General features: G+C 40.5%; 2 protein-coding genes across 12 annotated transcripts in view; one reads left to right on the top strand and one right to left on the bottom strand.

The window, feature by feature from the left end:
* Positions 1-19,441, top strand: part of JARID2 (jumonji and AT-rich interaction domain containing 2) — a 221,545-nt gene extending 202,104 nt beyond the window's left edge. For 10 of the 11 annotated variants that reach the window (XM_030506081.1, XM_030506337.1, XM_030506781.1 and 7 more), the window contains 9 exons: positions 310-428; positions 587-657; positions 1,505-1,619; positions 5,814-5,919; positions 6,757-6,939; positions 11,510-11,640; positions 13,679-13,862; positions 15,376-15,483; positions 17,513-19,441. In XM_030506081.1, the coding sequence (XP_030361941.1) occupies positions 310-428; positions 587-657; positions 1,505-1,619; positions 5,814-5,919; positions 6,757-6,939; positions 11,510-11,640; positions 13,679-13,862; positions 15,376-15,483; positions 17,513-17,689 (1,194 nt within the window). In that variant the 3' untranslated portion in view covers positions 17,690-19,441. Of the gene's footprint in view, positions 1-309; positions 429-586; positions 658-1,504; positions 1,620-5,813; positions 5,920-6,756; positions 6,940-11,509; positions 11,641-12,308; positions 13,863-15,375; positions 15,484-17,512 lie in introns of all 11 variants that reach the window. The other variant, XR_003994398.1, reaches the window with a different exon arrangement.
* A 694-nt stretch (positions 19,442-20,135) lies between these two features.
* DTNBP1 (dystrobrevin binding protein 1) overlaps positions 20,136-26,910 on the bottom strand; it is a 69,311-nt gene continuing 62,536 nt past the window's right edge. The window contains exons 8-10 of the mRNA XM_030507001.2: positions 26,101-26,256; positions 24,024-24,167; positions 20,136-21,043 (exon numbers count right to left, since the gene is read on the bottom strand). Of these exons, the coding sequence (XP_030362861.1) occupies positions 20,793-21,043; positions 24,024-24,167; positions 26,101-26,256 (551 nt within the window). The 3' untranslated portion in view covers positions 20,136-20,792. The remainder of the gene's footprint in view (positions 21,044-24,023; positions 24,168-26,100; positions 26,257-26,910) is intronic.

The following is a 26,910-nucleotide window of genomic DNA, read 5'->3' as shown; positions in this document are numbered from 1 at the left end:
TTAGATAGGCATGGTACTGATTCTTCCTTTTTAAAATTGTTTGACATTTTTAATAAAGGTGTTGATGAACTGAGGGAGAGAAAGAAGTCTTAATCTGTCATGTGCTGAAGCACAGGAGCCAGGAGGATCTAAATTCTGTCTTCCCATTTCATTGTTACTTTTAAGTATTTATATTCTTATTTTAAGCAGTGTTTTATGTTGAATGACGTTGAGGTCCTGAAAGCCCTGTAAATTTCTGAGGTTTATATTTTAATGAGAGATACCTTGTTCAGTGAATTAAAAATGCATTACCGCTTTCTCTTATCACAGCAAGAGTATTGGCGGATAGTGGAACAGAAAGATTGCCATGTAGCAGTGCATTGTGGAAAAGTAGATACCAACACCCACGGGAGTGGCTTTCCCGTGGGAAAATCTGAACCATTTTCAAGGTAAGATCACCAAATCCATCTGCTTTGTTGGCTCTTGCCAGCTGCCCCGTTGAGCCAGAGGTGGGGGTATAAGGCCAGCAGGGCAGTTTGGTGCTGGGGATTTTGGCACCAGGAATGTGTGCTGACATGTATCTGCCTCTGTGTCACCCCTCAAACAGGCATGGGTGGAACCTCACAGTCCTTCCTAATAATACAGGATCCATCCTGCGACATCTTGGTGCTGTGCCTGGTAAGCAAGTCTCTTTTCTATATTTCCAGCAGGAGTAAGTGTCCTCTATAAATGTGGTTGTGTAGTCTCCAAAGTTGCCTCTCTCTTCCTGGCCCCTCTGTTCACTGGCTGACCGGGTAGACACGCAGTTGTGTGTAGCATGTGGTATTTAAAGGAATGAAGGCAGGTGTGCAGATAAAGAATTAATGAATATATTTGAGACCATACACCTGGGAGGAACCAATGGTACTTGCAGTATCACTTTCTGTTGTTGCCAGTACATTGGTGTTCTTGCTTTGTGTCAGTGCGACGAAGGACAGAGCTGTGCAATTCCTTACTTGCAAACCTAGTCTGTAGGGCTGGGAAGAGCAGCACACAAGTTTTCTAAATGAATTGTCACGAGTGCTCCAGCTACATACGTATCATTGCAATTTACTGGTAGAAACGTTAGCTGAAAGCATAACTCAGTCTCCTGTGCAGGTGTTGAGCCTGAACAAACCAGCTGGGAAACACGATATCTGTTTACAAGTACACATATGCCTGACAACATGAAACAACCTCGTCTGATCAATGCCATTGAGCTTGAATTGTGGGTATTTGTACATTTTCAAAGGATAAAAAGTTTTTACAGCTATTAGAAAACAAGTATGTTCAAAGGCAATGTAATTGGCTGGTAGATATTTTGTTAGTGGAAAATGCTGGATTTGTTAAATTATTCTGTGTGAATTACTCGCTCTGGTAGGAGGACTTAAAACTTAAGGGTCAGCTTGCAGATAGAAAAATATTTTCAACAGAAATGCCCTCTCAAACTGTCTTTTAATTAGAAACTGCAGTTAATCGTAACTCATTTTCAATCTCTCTGTTTTAGGAGTGACAATTCCTTGGCTAAATATTGGCATGGTCTTTTCTACCTCATGCTGGTCTCGAGACCAAAATCACCTTCCATACATTGACTACTTACACACTGGTGCTGATTGCATTTGGTAAGTATTCCTGTGTTTTGTTTTCTTCGCATTCACTGCAGTGGCTGTCTGTAGGTTGGTGTTGATAGCAGCTTGTGTAGTACCTCTTGCATGAATGCATCCCACCTAGAAAGACTCCGTGTATGTGGTCACAGTTTTAACGGGAAAACGTAGTATAAACTTCGGTGATGAAATGGCCTTTCCTGGAAGAAAAATTTCACTTTTATCCTCCATGCTCTATTCTGAGATATTTAGTAATAAACTGTTTCTGCTTGACATACGATTTAATCTGTGGAAAGTTTTCATGACATGGAAGTCAAATGACAGCTAGTCAAGGTAGACTTTCCTTAGGCTGGCAGAGAGGACTTGTCAAGTAAGCTCTATATTGCCACTTGTAAAGTGATTGAACCCACACTCTGACTAAATAGGCAGTGCTGTCCTTTTTAATGCAAAGATCTTGAACTCTCTATCTACCAGGTCCCTAGAGTTTTCTCTTTTTTCATTACGATAATTTTTAATATGATTACACACATCATTCTAGTGTCTCGTTGTGGACATCATCAGTTAGTTGCTAGCTATGTTTCATATTTGGTAGACACATCGTGCAAATACACTTAACACTCAGTTTATAAATGTTTTTGAACGTGGTGAATCCTTCCTGAATTCAGTGCATACATACTACTGCAGATGACGATGATTTAGGTTGCAATGGAAGTACAACAGCTGATGGAGGGATTAAAGGAAGCAGGTGCTGCTGGCATGTCATGTGCCTTTCTGCCAGGTTACTGTGATTGGTGTTATTACCCAAGAGGATTATTAGTGAGAACAACGAATGATAAGCAGTGTAACTGTGTTTCTTGATGAGAGAAGATACAATAAACAGAGAAGAAAAGTTACTTAAGTGGTGTCTCCTGCAAAGGTGAGAAGCTGGTTCCCTTTCAACAGTTCCAGCAGTTCCCCTCTTGAACTGTGAACTGCGGGAGCCTTTGGCTCCTTGGGTGGTATGACAGGAGAAGGCCTGTGGGGGGCCCCCTTTGCATCCAGAAGTCCCAATGGAGGCGGTGGCAGTGTCAGCTGCTCTTCATTCACATGCAAAGTGTGTACTTTGGCCATTACCTTTAACTCCCACTTGCTCATGACAGAGGTGCTGACCCAGCTGTCACTGGGAAAGCACATGTCCCTCAAAAAAAGAATTTGAACTCTTGGAGGAAACCATTAAAGCAGGAGCTCCTCTATTTTAAGTAGACGGAATGTTCTGTATGTGATCATACCCAAGGGGTAAAGGTAGATGCTGGATTATGCTGCATACCTGGGAGTTTGTTCCTTTCTGTCATGAGCATTTCGTGGCTCCTCTCCCTCTTCTGTGAATCAGGAATCTGTAATCTTTTATAATAATATACTATCAGGACAAACTGCTGAGCAAGCTACATAGTCCTCAACCTTAGGTGAATCTGTTTTTCTCTGTGACATTCATCTAGTCTGAAATGACAGTAAATTCCAAACAAAAGGCATTCAAGAATTCCCCTAATTAAGTTCTGAGGCCACTCTCTTCATACTGTGCATGTCAAAATGTGCCTTTTGGGATTGAACAGGCTTGAATGCAGCCATCCAGTTTTAGGAAAGGCTACTATAATTTTTTCCAAGCTGAGAAGAATAAAACCAAAGAAGCCATTTGCTTTCTCTTGATGGGCTTGCTTATAAACACAAGTACATAGCTTCAGGTGTATTGTGATGATTGCTCTGATGAAACATTTGATAACATGTAATAACTCAGAAAAAGGAAGAAGTGAAACTCCTTAGTCTGTAAAAGCTATTCTTTGGCAAGGCTGCCAGGCTGAAGTGTCAGGCTAGTATCATTATTAACTCATTACAACTTTTAATATTGCAATAAAGTACCCTGCTTCAGTGATAACAAAGCAGGCTACTGGGCATCAAAGCTCTCCTCTGTCTTGCAAAGTCCACCCAGCATCCAGAAATCTTCTCTTCCAAGGACACGTCCCTGTGGTACTAAAATCACTGGTGCTTCATTTACGTGCAGATTGCTGAGGTCGCTCTCTAATCTCTCAGGTTTTACCTCCTGAACAGTAAACAGGGGAGAACTCAATCTGCATGCAGAGCAGAGCTCAGTCACCTAACCTTTTTATTCTGGAGGGATCCTCAGCGCCCATTAAAAGAGTGAAGAGAACCTTGTTCTGCCCAAGACACTCAGAAGTCTGTACTGGCTGCTCACTTCCCATTTTTACAGGTAGATCAAGAATTGCAAATGAATGAAATTGCAGCTTACACCGCAGTTGCAAAGGATCTCCATTCTCCTCAGCCCTGACAGTAGTCAGATAGTCTCTTGCACTTCTGTGCTACTCCTGCTCTTCACACATCCTTCCCCTGCTTTTTCTTGGGCCCATCTTGTGAGCGACTGCATGCTTGAATCTTTTGGCTGTTCCAGCTATATTTTCTGACTCTAAAAGAAAAGAGTGGGCTCTGCAGTGTTTTGGGTTTGAACTGAAAATATTTTCATTACCATTTAAAATCTCTTATTATAGTGTAACTAGAGTAATATGTTACACACATGGAGCTGTTCTGAAGCTGTCACTGATAGCAACACAGGTACTGCAAAGTGTTTGAGACATGGCATGCATTTAAAATTGCTCTTGCGACTTCAACTTTATCAGGTTAAAGTTCTTCACTTCTCTATAACCATAGGATTTCTTAGCAAGGTCCTGATCGTTGTCAATATATGTGTAAGTAATCAGTCTATGTACACCCAGGCAACCAGCTCATTAGAGCCCTTGTTGTGGCTACAATTAGCTGTATGAGTAGATACTGTCATCTCTTCTGGCATTTGGCTTGAAGATCAGCAAAGACACATCAAAGTCATCATCAGTACAGTGAACAGTAACGAGATGTTCAAATCATAGGAAGTACGGCCTCCTACAGACTCATCAAGCAGGATAACTCTGACGCATACAGAGTTAATATTAGTGCACGTTGTAAGCAAATACCCTAACAAGGTCTGTAAGGCCAGCAGAATGCTTTATGAAATTGACAGAGAGACCAGATGAATGACAAGGGAACTGTACCCTTTCCTCAAAATCCTTTTATGTGTGCGTGTTGGGGGCAAATGGTTGAGGTCTCATTGCTTAAAGTGAACTGGTAAGTCATGATAAATCTAGAGATGCTTTTTACTTGCCCTGAGCATAACAAATCCAAATAAACTAATGTCATAGATAAAGCATAGCATGGCAGCAACGCAAGGGAGGTTTGGGAATCCCAGGATGTGCAGTGTGTTTCCCACCAAACTGCACTGCTCAGTTTGAAGTTATCAGGTACCAACTACCAGATCTTGGGGAACAGGTAACTTCTGGGTGGACATAAACACCTTTCTAGCAGGGTGCAAGCAAGAGTAGTGACTAATTGACACCATATCGCCTCTCTGCATACAGCAAAATAGCAGTTCTCTGGATGTGTGAAGCTAAGACCCGAGACTCTTACGTTCTTGTCATTTCTGCATAGGCAGCACTGCTGGCAGTGAGCACAGAGAGGACAGGTGCTTCCTTGGCTTCTAAAAGAGAGGAGGATGTGGAACTCAGCATGCACCCAGCAAAGTTTTAAATCTCTCTTGCAGCTTTGGCTGCTCTGAGTCAGGTCTTTCTTTTATTGCAAGGAAGAGAAGGTTGTGGGATTTATTTAGTAATCAAGGCAGGAAGCTCTTAGGATACTTTGTGTTTTAACAGTAAAGGTGATTTGTGGTTTCTTCATTGTTACAAACAGAAAATATTATTAAATAGAAAGATTGCTTGGGTGATGCACAGGTAATAAATGCAGCCATTTAGGATAAAGGTAACAGAACATATATTGGTGCTCATGAGATGCCAACTTCTGCTCATAATTAGCTGTTTTGGTGCCATTAAAATGAACATTATTCTACTACTGATTTTTCTTCTCTAATTCTACAGAGTTTTAACATTTCTCTTTTGGGGATTTTTGTGTCCTTTGGCATCTAGTGAACACCATCGGACTGAAAGTGAATAAACAGCATTCCATGAATCCTCAGTGTTTTACCAAAAAGAACTGTGTGGAAAAGCCTGTGTTTAATTTGTTTTAATCAATGTCCTGGTCTAAATTGCCCGTTCCTGTGTAGCTGTGGACCATTATTTATTATTTATTTATTTACTGTGGACAGTAAATCTTTTCTCTTTTCCTCTGACAAAACAACAGGTATTGCATTCCTGCTGCGGAGGAGAACAAACTTGATGATGTGGTACATACCCTGCTGCAAGCCAATGGCACTCCAGGGCTGGAAATGCTTGAAAGTAATGTAATGGTAGGTTAACACTGGGAAACATATTCCCATTTGAGAACGCAAGGCTAATCAGGAGGCTGGTTGGTTGGGGGTTTATTTTGGTTTTGTCTTACACTACAATGATGCAGAGGCTGTTGTTAAAATCCGGCTACTTCCTAATTGCAGTGTTTACCCACATGGCATTTTTCTAACAAGGCTCACATGTTAAAATACTGAAACAAAAATAAATGTGACAATGCAATAAATACCCATTTCTAATACTGACCACAATGTATTTAACTTCACAGAAGGAGTGTTTTGTAATCAGTTAATCTGCCATGACTGACATTTTATGAAGCCAGCATGAATATGAGAATCTTAATACTTAGAAGGATTTCTCAGTAGTTTTGGCTCCCTTGTTTGTTTTGTGGATAACAATTTATATTTAGTGCATGTAAATATAAATTTGGGAGCCCATAACAAAAACCCTCCTTCAGCTATTCATGTTAACATGTTAACAAAAGTGCAGTAGCAAGGGTGATTCAATACCAAGTCTGAAAAGATCTATATGGAAAACAGGATGGTCTGCATTAGTTTCTGTAGTAGTAGGTAGTATTGTTTTGAGGCTTTGTGTTTGAGATTGTTTGACAAGTGGAAGTTTAAACTGTTGGTTTCAGAAGGGCCACTTCTGCAATTCTCACCCCAAACACTAAGCTGTAGCATGTGCAGAAGGGAAGAGAGAAAGTGAACACAGCTGAGCTGTTAGCACAGCACAGAAGTAGCATGTGGCAGTACCCAACAACGAAGGGGGATCTAAGTGTAAAACGAAGTTCTGATTGGTTTTTCTTTTTTTGTTGTTTTGCTTTTATGTCTTTCTAGATCTCCCCAGAAATCTTGTGTAAGGAGGGGATCAGGGTGCACCGTACTGTACAGCAGAGCGGGCAGTTTGTTGTCTGTTTTCCTGGATCCTTTGTGTCCAAAGTGTGTTGTGGCTATAGTGTTTCTGAAACAGTGCACTTTGCTACCACCCAGTGGACAAGTATGGGGTTTAAAACAGCCAAGGTAAGTTGAGAAAAGGAGTTAAAATGGATTCACGGCCCTGCCATCTAAACCGACATTCCGGCACTGATAGCGTTGTGAGACTAGTGCAACTGCATCTCATTTTGTGGACTATCAAATAAAAAAAAGAAAAAAAGTTCTGCAAGGCATGAAAAAAGCGAGGAAGCTTTTCAAAAATCCCTGCAGAGCTGATGATAATATATTGTATATATATTGCATTACGCTTACTAATTTTAAGTGTTGTTTTCTAGAACCATTAGAATCTCAGGTGCAAATATCTGAATAACTGTGCTTAGTAGCTCCTGTGATAGGCAGAGTCAGTTAATACAGCTGTATTGCTTGTCTTTCTCTGCCCCTTCATTCAGGAAAAGCTGTTGATCAGGGCAATTTCAATTTTAATCAACTTGAAAATCCTTAGGTTCACAGACCTTAGGTTCACATCCGATACTAAGATGTAAATAAAAACCCCTTCCCATTCCCTTTTCACACAACTAACCGAGGCAGGTTGCCTGCCGAAACCAAAAGGTGAACTGTCCAGTCATCATGATTTTGGCTACATTTCTGTGGTCTTGGACAAAGAATATGTATCACTAATTGTGTTCCCAAACTCCTCAAATACACTACGGGTTACAGATGCTATTTTGGTAGTGTTTTTTAGCTAAACCACTAGTGAATAATTTACAGCTTGAGAGCAAGTGGTTAGTAAGTAATTAAATGTAATATGTCCGCAGTTAGGTTTTTGGATCTTTAGGATTAATGGAATTTTTCCTGCCTGGTTATACTAAGTGAATATTAACTTAGTTTGAAATAAAAGTTTATTTTGTTACAGATTTATTTTGGGGGAAGGTGGGAATTGTATATGCATATAGACAAGGAATGAGAATCCTGAGCTAACCTTTTCTGTCTGAAGGTACACAATTATATTAACTCTATATGCTGTATTTATTGCTCTACTGAACACTTGTTTGACATTGTGAAAATGCCACTCCTGTAAGAGACAGAAATCACTATGCAGCAATTAAAAAGCTCTTCTTGGTGCCTCAAATTCTGAAGAACAGTTTCTTTTGATTAACTTTTAAGAGCTTTGCACTGGGTAAACATAAGCTGACTGAAAATCCAGCAGATTCCAATCTATGATAACCTACCTTGGAAACTGAAGTCACAGCTCTCACAAACTTTAGAAGAACCACAGATATGTGTTTATATCAAAGTAACTCTGTAAACACCTACTGCACTCTGCTTTTCCTTCTTTTATTTTCCTTCCCTCTTTTCTTTCCTCAAACTATCCTATGTTCTTAACTCCCTTAAATTCTGGAATTTCTTCCTTGGTTACTCCACTTCGGCAAGGCACTTTGCCATTTTCAAAGGCGGGCTGGGATTGTGCTTTTCAGAGGTTGTGAGATGTTCTGTATAATGAACAAGATTCCCATTTTGGACTGTTAATGAACTCTCTGACAGCTGTACCTTCCTGTCTGTCTGTTCTCAACAGCAATATTGACAGTTTTCAGCTGTTTGATACATTAACTTTGGTTTCATTCTGTGATACTGTGACCTGATTTTTTTTATAGTGACTCTCTTTATATTACTAAACAGTGTTGTTTCATTTCTGTATTGAATGACTGCTCAATCTCCTTTAATATATGGAAAAAATGAAATTCTGCATCTGAAATGGCATTGATTTCAGTTTGTAAGGAGTTAGAATAATTGTGGAAATAAAAGAGTTAGTATAAAGCCTATGTAAAGGGACAGAGAGTTTTCACCTAAACCATATGTGGAACCAGGTTGCGGGGCTATAGGGCCCACCAGGAACTTGGTGAAAAGAGGAGACTCAGCTGGTACTGTAATAGAAGACGAAGAAGTACATAGGAAAGATGGAGTTAGTCATCCCGTTGGAGCAGCACTGCTGTGCACAGAAGAGAGATTACAGTCAAATAATCCAGGTTTAACTCTGTCACCAGCAACAGAGTCCCTGTGCCCTGATCTTTCTGTCCTAAATAGGAAAGGCATGGTATTAGTTTACTGCCAGTGGTGTTAAGTTTACTGCCAGTATGCTGGCAGGGGCTTTATATGTATCCCCCCAACAAGTTTTAGTTTGGTTGAGGAATGTGCCTTTATAACGTCACACAATGACCACTCCTTGGTTCCTATCACAGAGCTGCCTTAGCCTGAGAAGACTGGGTTGCTTTTAGATGAAACCAAATGGGAAGAGGCACCCCAGAAGTGCCGTCCAAACACCGGTGGCAGTGTGGCCACAAGACCAGGCTAGACTGCTCTGAGGTGAAGCCATTGGCTTTACATACACACGCACGGTGGGTGTTTGGCTCCTCAGCATCAACTGTATCACTCTGCACATCCACTCCTGCTTCACCATACTGTAATGGTGTGTAGACATAGCCTGCTAAAGAAGGTGAGAAAACCTGTGAGGACAGGACATATGATGATAATGGGAAACACTGGCCTCTTCCCCCTAGCTAGGATAGTGGTTGTGTTGTGTGTGATGCCAGAACGGAAATGGCTTCAAAGAGCAGCTAGCTAGGAAAGCCATGCAAGGAGAAGAAACTGTCATCTCGCTTCTCAGCAGTGGTGGAGCCCAGCTCAAAACATCACTGTCAAATAGCTGCACTGTGATGGTGAGCAGAGATTAAGAACCCTGAAAGAGCAATAAACTGTGAAATATCCACTACTGTGGTGTTTCATTTCAAAAGACAGCCTTACATAAAACCAAGGAAGCTTGTTAAATTGAGAATGCAGAAAGAAGGGTTAAGCATTTGCGTGCAGCATAGAAATTGTTTAAAGATGCTGTGTTAGAGGCTCACAACACATGCCTAGCAAAAAAAAAAATGTTCAAAAGGCAAACCGCCACTAAACTTGGCATGCCTAACACCAGGGGAAAGAAGTCTGTTTGAAATGAGACCAAAAAACCCTTTCGTGTGCAGAAGATTATAATACAAGTAAAACAACCATTCTAGCAAGATGCATGTAAATACACACAAATGCAGAGCAAAAAGAGGTTTTGAAGAACAACTTCCTGAAGGCCAAAAGAACAAATAAATGTAGAAGAGAACAAGAGCAGGGTAATCAACATGGCTTTTGCAGTGAGGGCATGGCCCCCAGGCAGTGAAACTTTTGGATACATGGACAAAAGAGATCCAGTTGGCAGAGTCTGTCAGCATTTCTGGAAGACTTTCGGCAAGGTTCCTTGGAATGGGCTCTTAAAGAAATTAACCTGCCAAGGGTTGAGGGGGAAAGTTCATGCACCAGAAAAGTAACTGATTTAAAGAGAAGCAGAGGATGGGAACAAATGGTATGTTTTTATCATGGAGGGAGGTCTCTTTCTGCATTCCTCAGGGATTTGTACTAAGGCCAGTACAGTTCAACATGTTTTGTTTTATAGAGGGTCAAGAGTTTTCAAATGACACTAACAAAACATGCCTCTTCAGATACTTGGGAAAACGCTACACTTTTCCCAACTGCACAGTCAATCAAGGAATTTGCCTACGTAAGAATTATCAAAAGCTACCAAAATCACTCAGTTCATATTGATGGGAAAGTAGGTTTAAAAGCTTACACAGAGAGGAACTGGTAACAGGCAAAACTGAGCAGAACTGAACCCTCTCCTTTTGCCTCTTGTCTTTTTTCCCTGACATCTGCCTATTTTGCTCATTGTCTTTAATGTTTTAAAAGCTGCAAAATAACAGCAGCCCTGGGCTTCAAGCAGGTCAGAGGGATAGATCTTACTGGATGGCTGAGACTGCAAGTAGTGATCGCATTACTCCTCTTGGCCTCTGTAGGAAAAATTAGTTTTTAGGAAGAGAATTCTGAGGTGTTTGTTGGTTCCTCCACTTCGCTGAACTGCAAGCTAACCTATGCCTGGGCATCCTTCTCTTTATTTTTCTCATTTTGGGGACATCTCTCCTGGTCTTGTCCACTGATGAAGTTTAATTTTATTCTTTGAAAAAAGGGTGTACCTGAAATGTAGTGACACTGGAGTACTTGCATTTTGCTTCTTTCTCTTTGTAGATGCAGACTTTGCCTATCTTTTTTTCTGTATTAAATTTCACAGCGAAGCACATTAAGAAAAGATAGCTTAGAGATTGATTTCATATTTTCATATATGCCGTCATGCATTGCAGATGCTTTTTTGCTCTCTACTGTTGACTTTGAAAACAGAATGTTAGATGTAACAGGCACTAGGGTATTCTCCAAGAAAGCAGTTGATTATGATGGCTGGTAGCATGTGTCTGGTTTAAGGTTTCAAGTTTTTTTTTAGGTTCACCTAAAGCACCAGCAGAAAATATCCTTTCATAGTCTTTTCATCAGGAGGACCCAATTCAGCAAAGCCCTTGGGCACCTGGCTTTCCACTGGAAGGATTTACTTCTAATTAGCATTTGTTTCAGTGTGTAGTTAGTGCTGGTTGTAAGTTGGAACATAAATACTTTGCTTAATTTGGACTATGGAAAGCTTTTACTTTTGGTGGTTTTAAAAGGCTCCTTTTGGCTACATTGACGTCATTCTTGGTAACTTTTTATTTTCAAATTTTCTCAAGAACTAATTTGGCGATTTCTGTCCTAGGAAATGAAGAGACGACGTATCGCCAAACCATTTTCAATGGAAAAGTTGCTTTATCAGATTGCAACAGCAGAAGCAAAAAAGGAAAATGGGCCGACTCTGAGTACGATATCATCACTTCTCGGAGAGCTCAGGTAATGAATTGGGGACCTGTTGTACCTATTTTGTTTTCATTGACAGACTCTGGAGGTGGATGACGTAAGTAACCCTTCCAGACGCATGTCTTGTACCTACTTAACCAAGGAAAAGCCCAGCAAACTTCAAGACAGCCACACGTGGAAGAAGCAGTTTCCTTGGCTGTATCTGATGTGAGAGTGCCCGTGGTTAGGATGTCTTACTCTAAGAATTCCCTACTTCGGGCACCATCAAGGAATTAAAGCTACGGTTTGCCTTGGGTTTTTGTTTTGTTGATTCTTGGTGCTGAGATTCAAGCTTTCCTGATGCATTATGTGAACTACATGGTGCCAAGCGGTTAAATGCTTTTATTCAGTTTTTCAACCTCTTGGCATCAGTAGCCACTGTCAATCCATGTCTCTGTAGTGGGTTTTGCACCAGGAACCCTTGTCTTCAGCATCAAGATTGTTACGCTGCAGTTGTAGAAGGTACTTTGCTTACGGAAAGTTGTCTTGATTTAAACCGCTGAATAAGTGAGCAGCTTATTCATAGGTGCTAATGCCTCTCGCATTCTCCCAAGTATTAAGGAAACATGTTTAGGGGTTCTCTTAAGATAGGTAAAAAAAGAAAATATAATGTTGCCTGGCTTCCTGTGTAATGATCTTCTCTTTTGTTCCCTACCATGTAGTTGCTACCTATCTTTCAAGTTTGTGACAACTGATACTCGAGATGTCAAGAAAGTTTTGATGAATGGAACCTACAAACTGTATTTAACTAACTAGCATGTTCATTTGGAAAATTTCCAGTGACATATTGAAGGGGAAAACAGCCCATGTGTTGTTTTAGTGTTCAGAAAGAAATACAAAGAGGTGTGCTGACTGCTTTACCTGCAGCTGGTTCCCCTGGGGGAATACGCACTTCCAAGTGCCTTTTTTTTTTTTTTTATTACTTTTTTTTTTTTCCTTGAAGAGGAAAAGACTGCAAGTGCGAAAGGTGAAACAGAAATGTTGGTGCTTGCTGTTAGACCGTCACATCGACCTCTATCAGAGTGGTTCTCAAACTTGTTCTTATGCTTAGGTTGGGATTCTGTGGAGGATATCTGTCCTTCCTGTGTCTGCTTATGTAAAACAACCCCCCACACAACAAAATCCATAAAAAAACCCCACAAAGTGGAACACTGTACCATATTTTTTTTCCCTTTGCTTTGTTTTGCTTGTTTGTTCTGTTTTTTGCTGCCTCCTCTCCTGATCTGCCTTGGTTGCTCAGTTTGCCCGTGCCATTTGCTTAGCTTGGCTCTCCACCCATCTTCAGCTGTGTCTGGTGGTGAGCTTTTTTATTCTTCCCTTCCATCTGCTCAGCTCGCTCCACACTTGCTGTCTTCCACGCGGCTCCAACACGACCTGCTCTCCTAATGCTGTGTAGTTCAGCATAGGAAGTATTGTCCACCTTGCGGATGCCGTGGGTGAAGGGCGGCTGGAGGGCTTAGTTTTTATTCTTAATTGATATCTCCTTCTCTTTCCCCGGGTGTACAGCAAGATCTTCGTCTTTTGGCACAATCACTTGCCCTGCTCCCCCTTTCCTGCCTGAAGCTCCTCATGGCAGCAGGTCCTTGGTTCATCTCTGCCTCCTGATGAAGGTGGCTGTTACTCCCGACAGCAACGGCTCTTCCTGCTCCAGGTGGCTTTTGGCAACTTCAGGGATGACAGTCATGTTAGCCACATCTCCTGACTCTTCACATGGCCCCGGGCAACCACCGACCTACAGGAAGTACTCGGCCTACAGAAAGTCCCCAGTTCTCTGTGGAGCAGTTTGAGAACCACTGGCTCGATACAGTGGTCGCTGTTAAAATCCGGAGATAGCTTTTGCAATTAGGCAGCGTTTCTGTGGTGCTGGCTGTCTCTCACCATGAGTAGGGAATGGCACCAACCTCCAACAACACTCAGGGCTTTGCTGTGTGGAGTTAAGGTTTCAATGATGATGGTGGTAAAAGGGCGATTCTACATGGCTTTGTGGTGGTGTGAGGTGATGCCAGTGTCTAATTGCATAAAACGTTCACAGGGACACAGAGCTGAGGCAGCGGCGGCAGCTTTACGAGGCAGGTCTCCATTCTTCAGCGCGCTACGGCAGCCATGACAGCAGCAGCACAGGGGTGGATGGAAAGAAAAAGCCTCGAAAGTGGTTGCAGTTAGAAACGTCAGAGAGGAGATGTCAGATTTGTCAGCATCTGTGCTATCTTTCCATGGTGAGTAAAGTCCTTTGCCACCTCTGGGGTACTGTCCCCCCTGTTGTAAGGTACTGTAATGGACTATAGGCATTCGAGAGATGGGAGATGACTACTGAGTCATCTCATGCACTCCACACAAGATGCAGAGATGCCGGTTTGGTTTGTCTCAGAACATTTACCGCCTCGGGCAGCAGTGACAGAAGACAACAGTTAGTGTCAGCTAGCTTCCCTTCTCCTGTAAAGAAGGGCTAAACTAGTCACTCAGCTGAATGTCTGCATTGCACTAGGAGAGGTAACAAAGATACCTGCTGGTTGCCAGTAGTTGTAAGTCATGGCAGAACGGTTCCCAGGATGAGCTAGAAACTCAAATATGTGCCCCGAGTCTCAGGCATGCAGCTTCAGCCTGTGCTGCGACAATTTTCCTGCAAGACAAATTGCAGGGTAGATGTATTCTGTCTGTCAAGCTAAGATGCTGTTTGCCAACCTGTCTGTTCAGAAAGAGAATTCATGCCCATAAACTTTCTCTCTTTTTACAAGTAATTGCCTACTGGCTGTTGAAGGTGTGCTAAGCACTCTGGTGACGCTTCCAGGTTTTTAGCTGTATGCAGTACACCTAGAAATACAGCAATTTAATTAAAAATATCAAAAAACCTCCTCCCACAACCTCATGTACCACTTAATTCCAAGATCAGATATTTAAATAAACATAGTACAGTATGTGCAAGTCCATATTCTGGACATATTCCAATTATTCTGTCATCTTTTGGGGTTTTTTGGTTATTAATGTCAGGTTTTTGATGGAAGGACAATCTAACTGTTAAATGGTCAGACGTAGCTGTTTGCCCCCCCTGAGATAGAATATGCTCAGTTTATAGATGTCTTTGGATGGCTGTTTAAACAGCATTAATTTGAAGTCACTTTAAAATGAGTCCATTTAAAAAAATAACCAACCAAACCCTCTTAATTCTGGCCTGTTTGCTCTGGAGTAAGTGTAATCAGGGGAAGGATTTTTCCTCGTCACGCTTTTAAAACAGTAGTAAGGGACCAAAAAAAATCAACTTGGTTGTCAAATTCCAACTGGAATGTGGAGGCTTGGCAGGTAGCCAGCTGGGCAAATGTGACCTCTGCTGAATAAGACGGTAGCTGAGGAATCCTGTGGCTAAGCTGCTGATTTTATCCTTATTCAAGACAGCATTTAAAGTAATGGGAAATGGCTGCTTTCAGGGAATCTTTAGGCTATGTGTTAGATACTTAAGCATATATCACTCTTCGGATTTGGCCAGCATTGCTATTGGTGCTTTTTTTTAATAAATCATATGTTTGTCAACATTAGCACTCAAAAAGGGATATGTACTTTCTTCTTACACATTCTGAATCATTTCACAATGAGTAATACTTTTTGTTTATGCCTCTAACTTGTAGTAAAATACAGGTTTAATATCCCAGACAATAATTCAATACTCTGTGCATAACACGGCTACAATTTGGGGCTTACTGTGCTTCTCCCCCCTACCCCTGCATTTTTATATAGGTCGTACAGGAGAATGAAAATGTTGTCTTCTGCTTGGAGTGTGCCCTGCGGCATGTGGAAAAACAGAAGTCTTGTCGGGGACTGAAAATGATGTACCGTTATGATGAGGTCTGTATGATGTAGCTTTGTCATGCTGGTGAGCTTTGACACTGAAAACGTGGGAGTACACTTAACTCTGTCTTTGTCCTACCGAGACCTCAGGAGACTGTGCTGGGGTCTTTTTGATGTGGGAAGAAGGTGCTATATTATGATATAAGTAAAAGAAATAGAGGGAAACATGATTACAAAGATGAAACCTGAAGCATAAACTGCATGGGTAGGCGTTACAGAACAGAGAAGGCATTTAGTGCTTTGGGATGCTGTAGAATATGAAGCTGTGCTTTGCCTGGTTAATTTCTTGTAACTTCTGTACTCCTGGGTAACTTCTCTGTGGATAACTCCAGTCCAGTTTGAACCTTCTCTAAGGCAAACTTGTAGAGTACTTGTAGATGAGAGGTCAGTAATGGCTTCAAGTAAATGTGATGAACATTCACAGAGCTCAGGCTGGTGATTTAGGACAGTCTGGGTTCTGGACTAATGCCCCACCACAGTACAGTATAATGATGGATGCATTTTCATCTGGCTGATTAGCTCCATGTGTCCAATGTATAAGGGAATGGGTGGGGAATCAGGAGTGGGACAACATTTCACTGTTAGCCTGAATGGTAAGTAACAAAGCAGTGGGAGAAATTACAAAATCAGCTCTTGGAGATCAGTGCTGGTGCAAGTAGCTTTTTGAGATGGGCTTCTCTGCAGTGTCTGGTATGTGCACATTGAGGTATGGGGAAGAAACCCAAAAGGTCAAAGTAAGTCTGAGGAAGATCATGCTCATGTTGTCTTTGTTAATTTTTAATTGTAGGCTCTGTTCTGGTATCAGGTACTGTAGATCTGAACAAGTACAACCTACTAAGCCCAGACAACAGTGAAACTGCCTTTGTAATGCAGGAAGTTATTCAGAAATTTTAATGTGCTTCTCTCATTCTTGAGATTATTCAATCCCTTATCTGCTGTGTTCTCACAGATCTGTTAGTTCTGTTGAGGTTTTCAGAGCCACTCGTCCCAGCAGAATCACACACAATAATTATTTTTGCTAGGCTTTATAATTACAAAGTAGATATTTTAGGGTGTGCTGGGAAAGGCAGGAAAAGCTCTCTTCCAGTACCAGGTGGTCATGATTATTTTTTCCAAATGTAAAAAAACTGTCAAAGTTTCTGCATTTCTGAAAGACACTGCCTGCCGCATGCCTGGCTGCTATTACAGAATTGGTTTTGAGGGCTGTGAATGAGGAGAAAGATCACCTGCACATCAGGTCTATTTAACTGTTAGACTTCACTAAGAAGCTGCTTCAACTTCGCACAAAAGCAAATTCTCAGCATTCTTAGTAGGATGGGCCAGCCAGTTCAGAAAAATCTCTCCCCTGCCCTGAACTCCATCAAATCCCTGAATGCAGTGAAGTTAGGAGTGGCATTGCAGCCAAGACATTTTGATGTGCAGGTCTCCTGCTTCTTGCTGATTATAATGCCATGGGGCTGTTGCCCCCTTTCTGCCTGGCAGCAAGACAGCTTTCTCTTTGCATGGGCTCAGAGCACCTGGACATTCAGAGATCCTGAACAGCGTTAAACAAAAGTAGCATCCTGTAATCAATGCCAACAATGTCACAAAGAAGAAGTGGGATCTTTTCCTTACATTTTAAAGAAATATTTAATAGATAGTAAATTATAAGCAGTGCTACTGTGGATTTACATTTATAGCATTTGTAACTTTGTTTAGCAGTGGGTTTTAAGTTATATCTGAAGAAGATTTCTGACCTCGGTGTAGTAATGATGGAGCCCAGCTTCTTTATTCTTGTTCAGAGGTTTCTAGTTCTGCTGATCACTGTCTTCACATTTGGAGGGGGGAGCTTCAACAAGGGCATTATTTGGACTGCTATGCAGTACTTTTCCTGAAGTTCCTGGTCATGAACGTAGTATATGAGCCAAGCTTTTTTCCCCATTAGGTGCTTTCAGGCAAAAGGCCGCACTGCATCACTGTCCATCAGAAGTGACTGGAGAAAGAGCAGATGCTAATTTGTGTTTTCTTTTTTTCTCTTCCTGAACAGGAACAAATAATCAGTCTAGTCAATCAAATCTGTGGAAAAGTATCTGGTAAAAATGGCAGCATTGAGAACTGTATCAGCAAGCCTACACCAAAAAGAGGACCTCGTAAGAGAGCGACAGTCGACGTGCCATCATCTAGGCTTTCATCCTCCAGTTCATCCAAAAGTGCTTCAAGTTAATCCTGAAGATGCCAACACTCTCATTTTGTCAATTTATATATATTTTTTGTAATTATTATACCATAGTTTGGAGTACTTGCTGTAGAATACAAGCTGTCTTTGCACTAGCTCTAAAGAAGATTTTCTTCTGGTTTTAGAGAACTAATTTTGTTTTAGCATTAAACTGTTGAATTTTTTTTTTGTACTTAGACTAGATAGATACAGCAGTCTGATTTTTTTAAACTGCCGTATGTTCACTGTTTTAAAACCGGCAAGGGGCTGATAAAATATTAATTTGTATTGTCCCTATGGCTGAAAAAAGAAAAAGCCTTTTTGGTAACTGTGAAAAAAGGCTTTTAACCCATTTTTGGAATAGGTTGAAGTTTGATGTGTTTTATAATTTGTTCTCCAGTCATGTGAGCAGATTTTTCTAGAGAGAAAAGGGATAGGAGACAAAAACTTGAACGAAATTGCTTTACTTTGGCTGTCTTTTATTCTGTCGCAGCAAGATGAGTTTTGTAATTTTTTAAATTGGAGAATACACACTTTCTTTGGGAGGTTTTGGCAGCTGAAGATGGACTTTGTTTCCTAACTTGTAGGCAAAAGGAGGAGATTTGGAGTATGTTCTCTTTTACCAGCACATCACTATGCATCTGTTTTGAGGGGGAAAAATAAAAAATAAAGAAAAAAAGAAAAAAAAAAAAGGAGGAAAAAAGACTGCCTGCCTTGAGGAGTTACGTGAGGGAAAACTGTGCCTGATTTCATTAGGAAATCCATTCTGTTATTTTTTGGTGCTGTTGGCTACTTTATCAAAAACCCTTCAATAGCATCCTTTGAAAAAAAAGAAAAAAAAAGAAAAAAAGTGATTGAAGCCATAAGTGCTTCTTTTGTCATAGACGTGCAATCTTTCTAACATTCCATTTCCATTCCACTGCTGTCTTTCACACCTTTACACAGTCAAGCATTAATTTTTGTTCTGAATTTGTTTCATTATATGATCACATTTAGAGCCACTAGCAGGTCTGCATCTTTCTTTTGAATGTGAAAATGCATTTGCTTTCATCTTGTCTATTTTTTCTCTTCATGTTGTAACAAAAAGAAGAAAAAAAAAAAATCACACCTTTTGTACATATGCCTGTAAATTTTTTTAAATACTTGAGCCTTTTCTTGGGGTGGGGAGGGGGGATGGTGAAGAGACAAGATGAAGAAAAGCCTTACGTTTCACTTTCTTCATCGGTTGGATTGGATGCTTACAGGGTTTTTCTTGTAACATTTATAAGTGCTGCTTACATCACTGAACAACAACAAAAAATAATAATGGAGTAGCTGTTGCCCTTTTCTGGTTGTGTGTACAGTATGTGTGGAATAAAAAAGGGAAAATGTTTTCACAAACTGTTTTGTTTCGTAATTGAATTCAACAATACCGTAGCTACCCATATTGCACTGAGCTTGCCAGTGGTGACTGTCAGGAAAGTCCTATAATACAATTTGTTGGTTGTTGTTGCAGAAGACTGAACTGTTTTGGAATATTTAACAATAACATAAACAGAGTCAAGTGTTTTCAAATGTGGTTGTCTGGTTTTTATGGCCTTGCTGTGTACTTTTCCCTCTTGACAGTAAACTTCTGACTATGGCTTACAGTTTGACATTTAATTTATTAGCGCTGCTCTGCTCTCTTTCCTTGTAAGGAAAGACTTCATGTTGTTTATTGCCAGTTTTTTGTTTACTTTCCAGGTTTGTACTACGAGGTTTAATAAAAAAAAACAAAACTTTTTTGGACATTTTGTCTGTCTTCTGGAAAGCGAGTGAGTAAAGGAAGGTCCTTCAAGAAAAATTGCCTTCAACAGACACCTTGTTAAATAGAAAATAGCTACCTGCAGGTAGCGAGTGTTTAGCTTGAATTTCCCAGAGAGGGATCAGGAAACACTCTGTCAGGTAACAGGAAACAGAGTGAATCCTTCAGGGAACTGGCCACTTCCCAGCTGGTGAGCAGCAGGAGGTGCATCAGTCCTAGCCATTAGCTTTGTCAGGGCAGGTCTTTGCAAGGGATCTACACCACAGCTTATCCTTTTACTTACGCTGTTTCTGATTACATTCCTTCCCTCTGTGCATGAAGAGCAGAGCCAGGAGCCTTCTCAAAGGAGAGCAGATCCCTGCAAACAGAGCGTGAGACTTGACAAGCAACAGGCGTTAGACATGCTCAGACCTCAAGTTTCAAGACAAAAATGACTGCAGAAAAGAAAGGCAGCAAGATGACGACAACTACAAGTCCTACGGTTTATAAAATGTAAGCATTTAAGTTATAATTCATTCAGATTTGCTGGCTTGCATCAGTGCAGTCAAACAGATGTTACCATGGAAAAGTAAATTAGACTGGTGCTCCTTACAAGTGACCTTTTTTTTTTCTGAATTAGTCTCCTCTGTTCACTGCCATGGATAAAATATTTGGGTAGTCAAGTAAAAGACATGGTTGAGATAGAAATACTTTATTTTATCTCAAAAGAGGAGTAAGTTCATACAATGCTAAGATATCTGCTCCACAAGGAGTGTAACATTTCAGTATGTATCTCTCCTCTTTTTCAGTTTTCTTTTTTTTCCTTAACACCTATGATAACTAAGTTGGTCCTGAATAAGAAGTGTGAGAGAGTAAACACTGCCGCACTAGTAGACAAAGGCAGTAGGCAGACAGTAGGTAGTAAAGAGTAGAAAATAACTTTTGTTTTGGGTCCTAAATCTTCAGTTGCAGCAGCTGAAAACATGCAAGGAACAATTTGGGTTCAGTATTACACATCAAGTCTAAGTAGTTCCAATCAGCCATTAACGGTTAGTGGTCAAAGTAACTTCCATCTTCCCCCTTTAATTCTCTTATACATAGTATATACAACAGGTTTACTGCTCCCCTGAGCCCCAAGACTATGGTTAAAGTGTGTGTGCTTTAGGCTTTTTTGTTTGTTTTTTTTTAAAAACCAACCTCCACATGACTGGCGATTCTGTAAAAAGGCAGTATCACTAAGTAAAAAGATCTGGCTGTTAACACTTGGTTAGCAAACTGTTACACAGGCAAGCTCTTCATTCACTTGTTCATTCATTCAGAAGTCATTCTTAAAGGATATGGGTTTAAGATTCAAATAGTCTGAGAGTCACTTTCGTCACTAACATCTGAAGCACCCTTTCTTTCAGTTACAGCAGCAAGAGCAGTGTCCACTTGAACTTCCTCTTCATCAGACTGAACAACTGGAGACTCCCCTTCGCTTGCATCTTGGCTGGCAGAATCGGTGCAGGTTGATGACAGGGAAGACGACAATTTCTGGCGTAATTCAGACTGGCTTGGAACCTGGAGACTTATCTCATTCACGTAGGTGTTGGATTCGGGCCCTTATAGACGGAAAAAGAACAACAACAAAAAGATCAAGCTTCAGCTTAGCAAGTCAGTAAATCAACTGAGCTCAACCTTAGTCAATGAGTTGCATTGAGGCTGTTTTGCTCCTTTTGCAAAACACCATTAGAAAACCTTTCCCAAACACAAAGTTGCCCTTTGGCTTTTCTGAAGCTGATCTCAAATACAAGCCACAGGCTGTTTTTAATCTGTTTCTGGTGGTGCGTCTGTCTTGCTCATTCTAGAATTTCTAACTCCTGAGAACAAATAAGGTAAGACTGCAGGAATATTAAGTCCCAACTGTTCAAAGAGGCGTAGCTGATGTCCAGCCTGCCTGTTAGCCAAGACCAGGTAATCCTCCTAACTCTGACTTTGATAAAGTCCTATAATACAATCTGTTGGGCTTCAGCATGTGCTGAGAATCATCACCAATAGGAAAATTCTCCAGACAAACTGTGTCCAACAGAAGGACACAAATAAACCTGGGTGGAAAAAAAAAACAACAACAAACAAAAAACCTAGGAGACAGGCAATAATAATCTCCAGTTTTGACTGAAAGGGAAAAGGTGGAAGCAAAACCAATTTTTCCTCACAGCATGAAAGCATTCCTGCTGGTAAAGCTGTATCATAGCTGAAGTGCACACGAATGGGATTTTGAGACTATGTTTCCTCCACATCCTGTGCAAAAAGACTTCTAAGCAAGTTCAGTGCAATGGTGTTTGCTTGCAGTTTGGGAGTTCAGATTTCAAAATTATCTTAGATCCTCTCCTCTGGACACTTCCTGGCAGGAAACAAGTTAAAATGGGGAAACATAAATGCTCCTTCTATGGGATCTGCCAAATAAAGCCCTTTTTGCCTTCTCTACAAGTGTTCTTCCATAGTCAGGGCACCCAGCTTCAGCACTGAGTAATCTGAGTGAGAAAAGCCTCTTAAAAATCCTGTGGAGGATGCCTAGCAGCTCTACTGAGCTGCTGCTTCAGGCAGTATTATTAAGTTATACTGAACATGAATGATATTAGGAATGTTTTTAAAGACACCTATGTTGTGCACACCAGCATGTATTAATTTACACAAGGCACACAGAGGAGTTTTCTAGAGTGGCAGAGGTGGGTAAATTTTTCAGCTTCACTTACTATCATGGTATGTTTCAAAACCAAGGCCCAGAAGCTGGTCACATTTATAGAAAGACAAATCTGAAAATGTTTTAATATCTTGAGCTGATTTTTTTTTTTCCAGTTACTAAAATAACTTACCTGTATTCTGTGGTGTTCAGTAAAACTGAGAAACAAATCTTGCCCTGACCAACCCACTTCTCCACTGACAGCAAAAGGAAGCGTTATCTTTAAGCCATCTTATTTTTCTGAGAATGAAGACTACTGTATATTTAGCTTGACACAAGGGTGCAAGGTCCTTAGAGCAAGCACAAAACTCCCTGCTCATTCAGAGGTAAATGAATTGTCGTTGCTGTGGTTCCAGACAAGACTGTTAACGCTGTAGTAGTAGTGACTAGAAGAGTAAATCTTGCTGCAAGCCTACCCAACCTCTGCATTAAGGTTACAGTGCTAGAACATTACAGCACTGGCAAGTTATGTTACAGTGTATGTGCATCATCTAGATAATAAATATAATATACACCATCTATACATACACACTAACATATTACAGCAGAAAGTAAATTATACAGGGGTTGGGTTTTTTTTCCACAGGCTAAGAAGTTTTACATCTATTTAGGAAAAAACAACTGCCCCTAGTAGTTTCTACACTTCCTTAGAGCATTCAGTTACACTGTTTGTTGTTAAGACATGAAGCTTCTTGGTCCAACATCTGCCAAAGGCCCAGCAATGGGAAAACAGTCCCAGATTCTGCAATTATTTGCATGCTCAAACGATGATCAAGTTTAATAACGCATGAATTGGATGCCTATCCAAAACCAGCCACCTGAATTTAGTTTCTGCAACAAAACCTTTAGTAGTCAAGTTTGCCTTGACTACTTACCGTAAGCTTTTCATGTCCACAGCAGGTAATAATCACCTTCACACAGGGAGGAAGACAAATACCCCAGGATATTATTAACATTTCCCTTTATATATCCCAAAACATAGGATAGGATTTAAAGCATACCACTTCTTCACTGTAAGTACTTGTATAAAAGCATTTCAACCTGTAGTTTCAAAAGAAATCAAAGTACTTTTAAAGGACCTTCATCATCTCCCCCAAGAAAACTCATTTTGGCTCATCTGGGAAAAAGCATTTTAGTACTGAAGTTTTTAATTAAGAAAAGATTCTCCTCTAGTGGATAAAGTATCCAGTATTACTAACTCCCTGCTGTAAGCAGATCCCTCATCATGCTGCAATTTGGCAAAGTGTAAAGCTGGTTTTGTTCATCAGAACACATAAACAAAATTTTGTCTTAGGATTAATTTAATCCAATTTAACTACATTACCAGCAGTAAGAAGGCTATGTGAAAGAGCTGCAGCACCAGAATCACTATTCAGAAGCTTCCAGAACATTGTCATGTTGAATCATGGTTCAACCATTCAGAGGAATACCTCTCACTGAAGATCTTACATGATAAACTGGTTCAAATTTACCTCAAAATGCCAAAATTCTGGACAAATTCTAAGGCGGCAGTCAAAAATAAAACCCTAATTGCTGCAAACTTTCTGTTGATGTTCGTTAAAATGTCTTCTATTAACTTCATATTGAGAAAAACGCACCTTAAAAGCAGTATGTAACACATCACTTATCCGTGCTATGACAAATCCAACATGAAGCTGCAGTAACTAGATGAAAAAAGAGACAGTCCAGAAATATGCAGTAGTTCTGCAGCAAGCTCTTTTGTACTGCAACTAAACGTTAATGTTTTGACAAACCACTGATGAAAAATATTCAGTCTACATAAAGTGTACTAGAAATTAGAGCAATTCTGGTGATTTATCACTTTGACTCTAAGCATGCTGTCATTATTAGTATCATACCCAGCATGGGAGAAAGCATATTATTGTCTTCGCCTCCTGAGTTTAAAAAGACATCAAGCGCTTCTTGGTCAGACATGTCCATGAGATCCATCTGTTCCAGCATGTCCACATTCACCTCCATGGAAGACATACTTCCAATCGGTTCTGTAGTAAAAATAGTGCAGTGAACAAACTGAAATCAGCTAAATGGTGTTATTACCTATAAAAGGCTTCAATAGCTGCTATAATTGGGTGCATTAGTAAACAATTAAACTAGATCTGGAAGGAGCACACCCACAGGAGCTGCTCAGCAGCAATCTCAGCCCAATCCAAGAGTACTCTGTGCAGTCTTTATTGTGAAACTAATGTCCACTACTGGTTTTGTAAAACAAAACATTTTTAGCAAAAATACCTATAGTAACAGCACTGGCAGAAATACGCTAGGATGGGGCTCAGGGGAAAAGATTGAAACTTTCCATTTTGCAACACTCATTTTCAATTCTCCCAACTAAAAGCATTTTTAGAGAAAAAACCACACACACTTAAGCACAGTCACTAAAGGTCAATATACAAGGGATGTGGAAATTCAGAAATAAGGATTAATGTTCACAGAGAACAGCCATTCCTCCTTCTCATTCAGTTAGACTAATAAATGGCAGCAGTATGTAAAACCTAGGCTGACGCCCAATATCTTATCTCAGCATGGGGATTTCACATTATTAATTATTCAAGCAAATTACTTATTGTTGTCAATATAATACTGACAGCTCGCAAGGGAAATAAATACTGGGATGAATACTTGGATGAGCATCTTCTTCCTTGAACAATAAAACATGCAAACACAGACAGTAAGTTCAGGGGTACTCAGGTTTCCAGTTGCTGCATGTGTAACATCAAATATTACAATGAACAGTTTAATGGTTTCTCTAAACTTAACAATTACACTATTAAAAGCTTCATAAGTGAATTGAGATGAAATCCTATAATTTGACTGTGGTTTCTTTTTCCAAATGTACTATAGCTCTGTAGTTTTAAATGTACTGCAGGATCAAATCTTTCATTAAAACAGTTTCTTTGATACACATGGGTTTTGCATCATGCTACAAAGCTGACGTTCAGAAAGTTAAACCCTCTAACAGAGCTGTGTGTCCAGTACTAGCCAGTGATAATGTCCACTTTTAGTCTAAGTGGAATATATCTATACAGAAAGCAGAAGACCCAATTCAATCCCTTCCTAAGGGATTTAGACTCACATATCCCACTTCTGAGAAGACTGTCCTAGCAACCCATCTAGAGCATCTTGCAGATGCATGGCTATACTGCTCGTGCAAAGAAATGGAAATCTTGGATTGCATTCCGTGCTCTGACATCACAAATGGTAGCAGAACTGTTCCTGAAGCAGGGACAGAATCTCTACATTTTTTTCGTGCCACATGAGTGATTTAATCTCCTGCTTGCTTTCTTTCTGGTCCTGCAATCCCTGCATTTTGGCCCAACAGATGGATACCTCCCACACGGACGTCTATGGCATTCTTGTGCTTCAGCTAGTCAGGAGGTGCCAGACTTGAGTCACCGCATAATAAAGAGAGCTTAACCTGATCTCCCATGTCCTAATCACACACTCTGCATGTTACACAGACCATGGGAACAGCTACCACCTGGGAACTGTTTTGAAATACACCACCGAGCTCTCATCTGCACTTTTAAAGCTTTCAATCCCAGGCTTTGGAACGCTGGTGGACAGAAGGGGCCACCTCCACCCACATCTTTATAGACACGGATGCACTCTTCAGCTGCAGAGAAAAGTGCTATTCCAGATGCACCTCAGTGCTTTGCATTTTCTCAGACAACGAGCAGAGCATCTGACTGATTTTCTAAGGTATCTAGTTCTCCTGGAACCCAAAATTTGTTTCAAGAGCTAACCTGAAGTTTCAATTCCACTGAGGAAGAATTTAGATGCTGTAATACTCCATCTGTAAGCATTAAAACCGCTGCTGACTCTGACCTGTCAACAATGTTCTCCAAGTTGTGAGTTTGTGACTCACACGAGGTATTTTAAAACTGTGTAAAATACCACAGAAGGTATTTTAAAACTTGCCTCGCCTCTCTGCTATCTGCAAGTATCCTGTAGAAAGGTATTGCTCCATGTCCTGCTGGAAGGCTTCTTCAAAGAACTTCTGACGTTCCTTTAGCTTCATCTGCTGGGTGTGCTCCATATCCAAAACCTTCTGTGCATGTTCAGCATCTAGCTCAGCTGAGTGTGAAAGAAACAAACAAATAAAACATTGCATGTATATCCCGCTGACTCTCAGGATTTAAAAGCTACTGAACCCGTTCAATACTGACCGATTGTTACTACAGACTGTTAACACAGGCTGCTATAAAAGAAGGCTTCTGCACTTTGCAACTGTATTTTAAAATTGGCAGGGTAAGAATACTATATTAGACAGTGTAACCTTCACATTGAAGTGATGTCATAGCTATTTATCTTGAGGCAAGATGCAGGTTTCTTGAACTGTATAAACGGCAATGCCTCAAAGCACTGTCCATCAACCACCAGGATTTCATCATTCTGCCCAAAAGAGCTATCAGATAATGATGCTTCTGCTCTCCTATGTACCCAGTGCACACACAACATTCATACTTTTAATTTAAACTTTGCAGCACATTTCTACCACAAGTGGAAACAAAGATGTACGCATGCTTATACATACATACATACAAATACACATACATACATGTGTGCATGCGCATGCATGTGAGATTCCATCTTTTTCAGCCTTCAGATAGACTAGAAAAATCTCTTGAAGAATATCCTGCATGTTGTGCAGGAGCTGTGACAGGAGGTAGGTAAACAGCACTGTTTTCACTGACACCACACAGTCATTAATGACAACATACAGGGTCT

The sequence above is a fragment of the Strigops habroptila genome, chromosome 1, assembly GCF_004027225.2.
Source record: "Strigops habroptila isolate Jane chromosome 1, bStrHab1.2.pri, whole genome shotgun sequence".
Classification (NCBI taxonomy): Eukaryota; Metazoa; Chordata; class Aves; order Psittaciformes; family Psittacidae; genus Strigops; species Strigops habroptila.
Note: the sequence above shows the minus strand (reverse complement) of the source record. Positions and strands in the feature narration are given on the sequence as shown.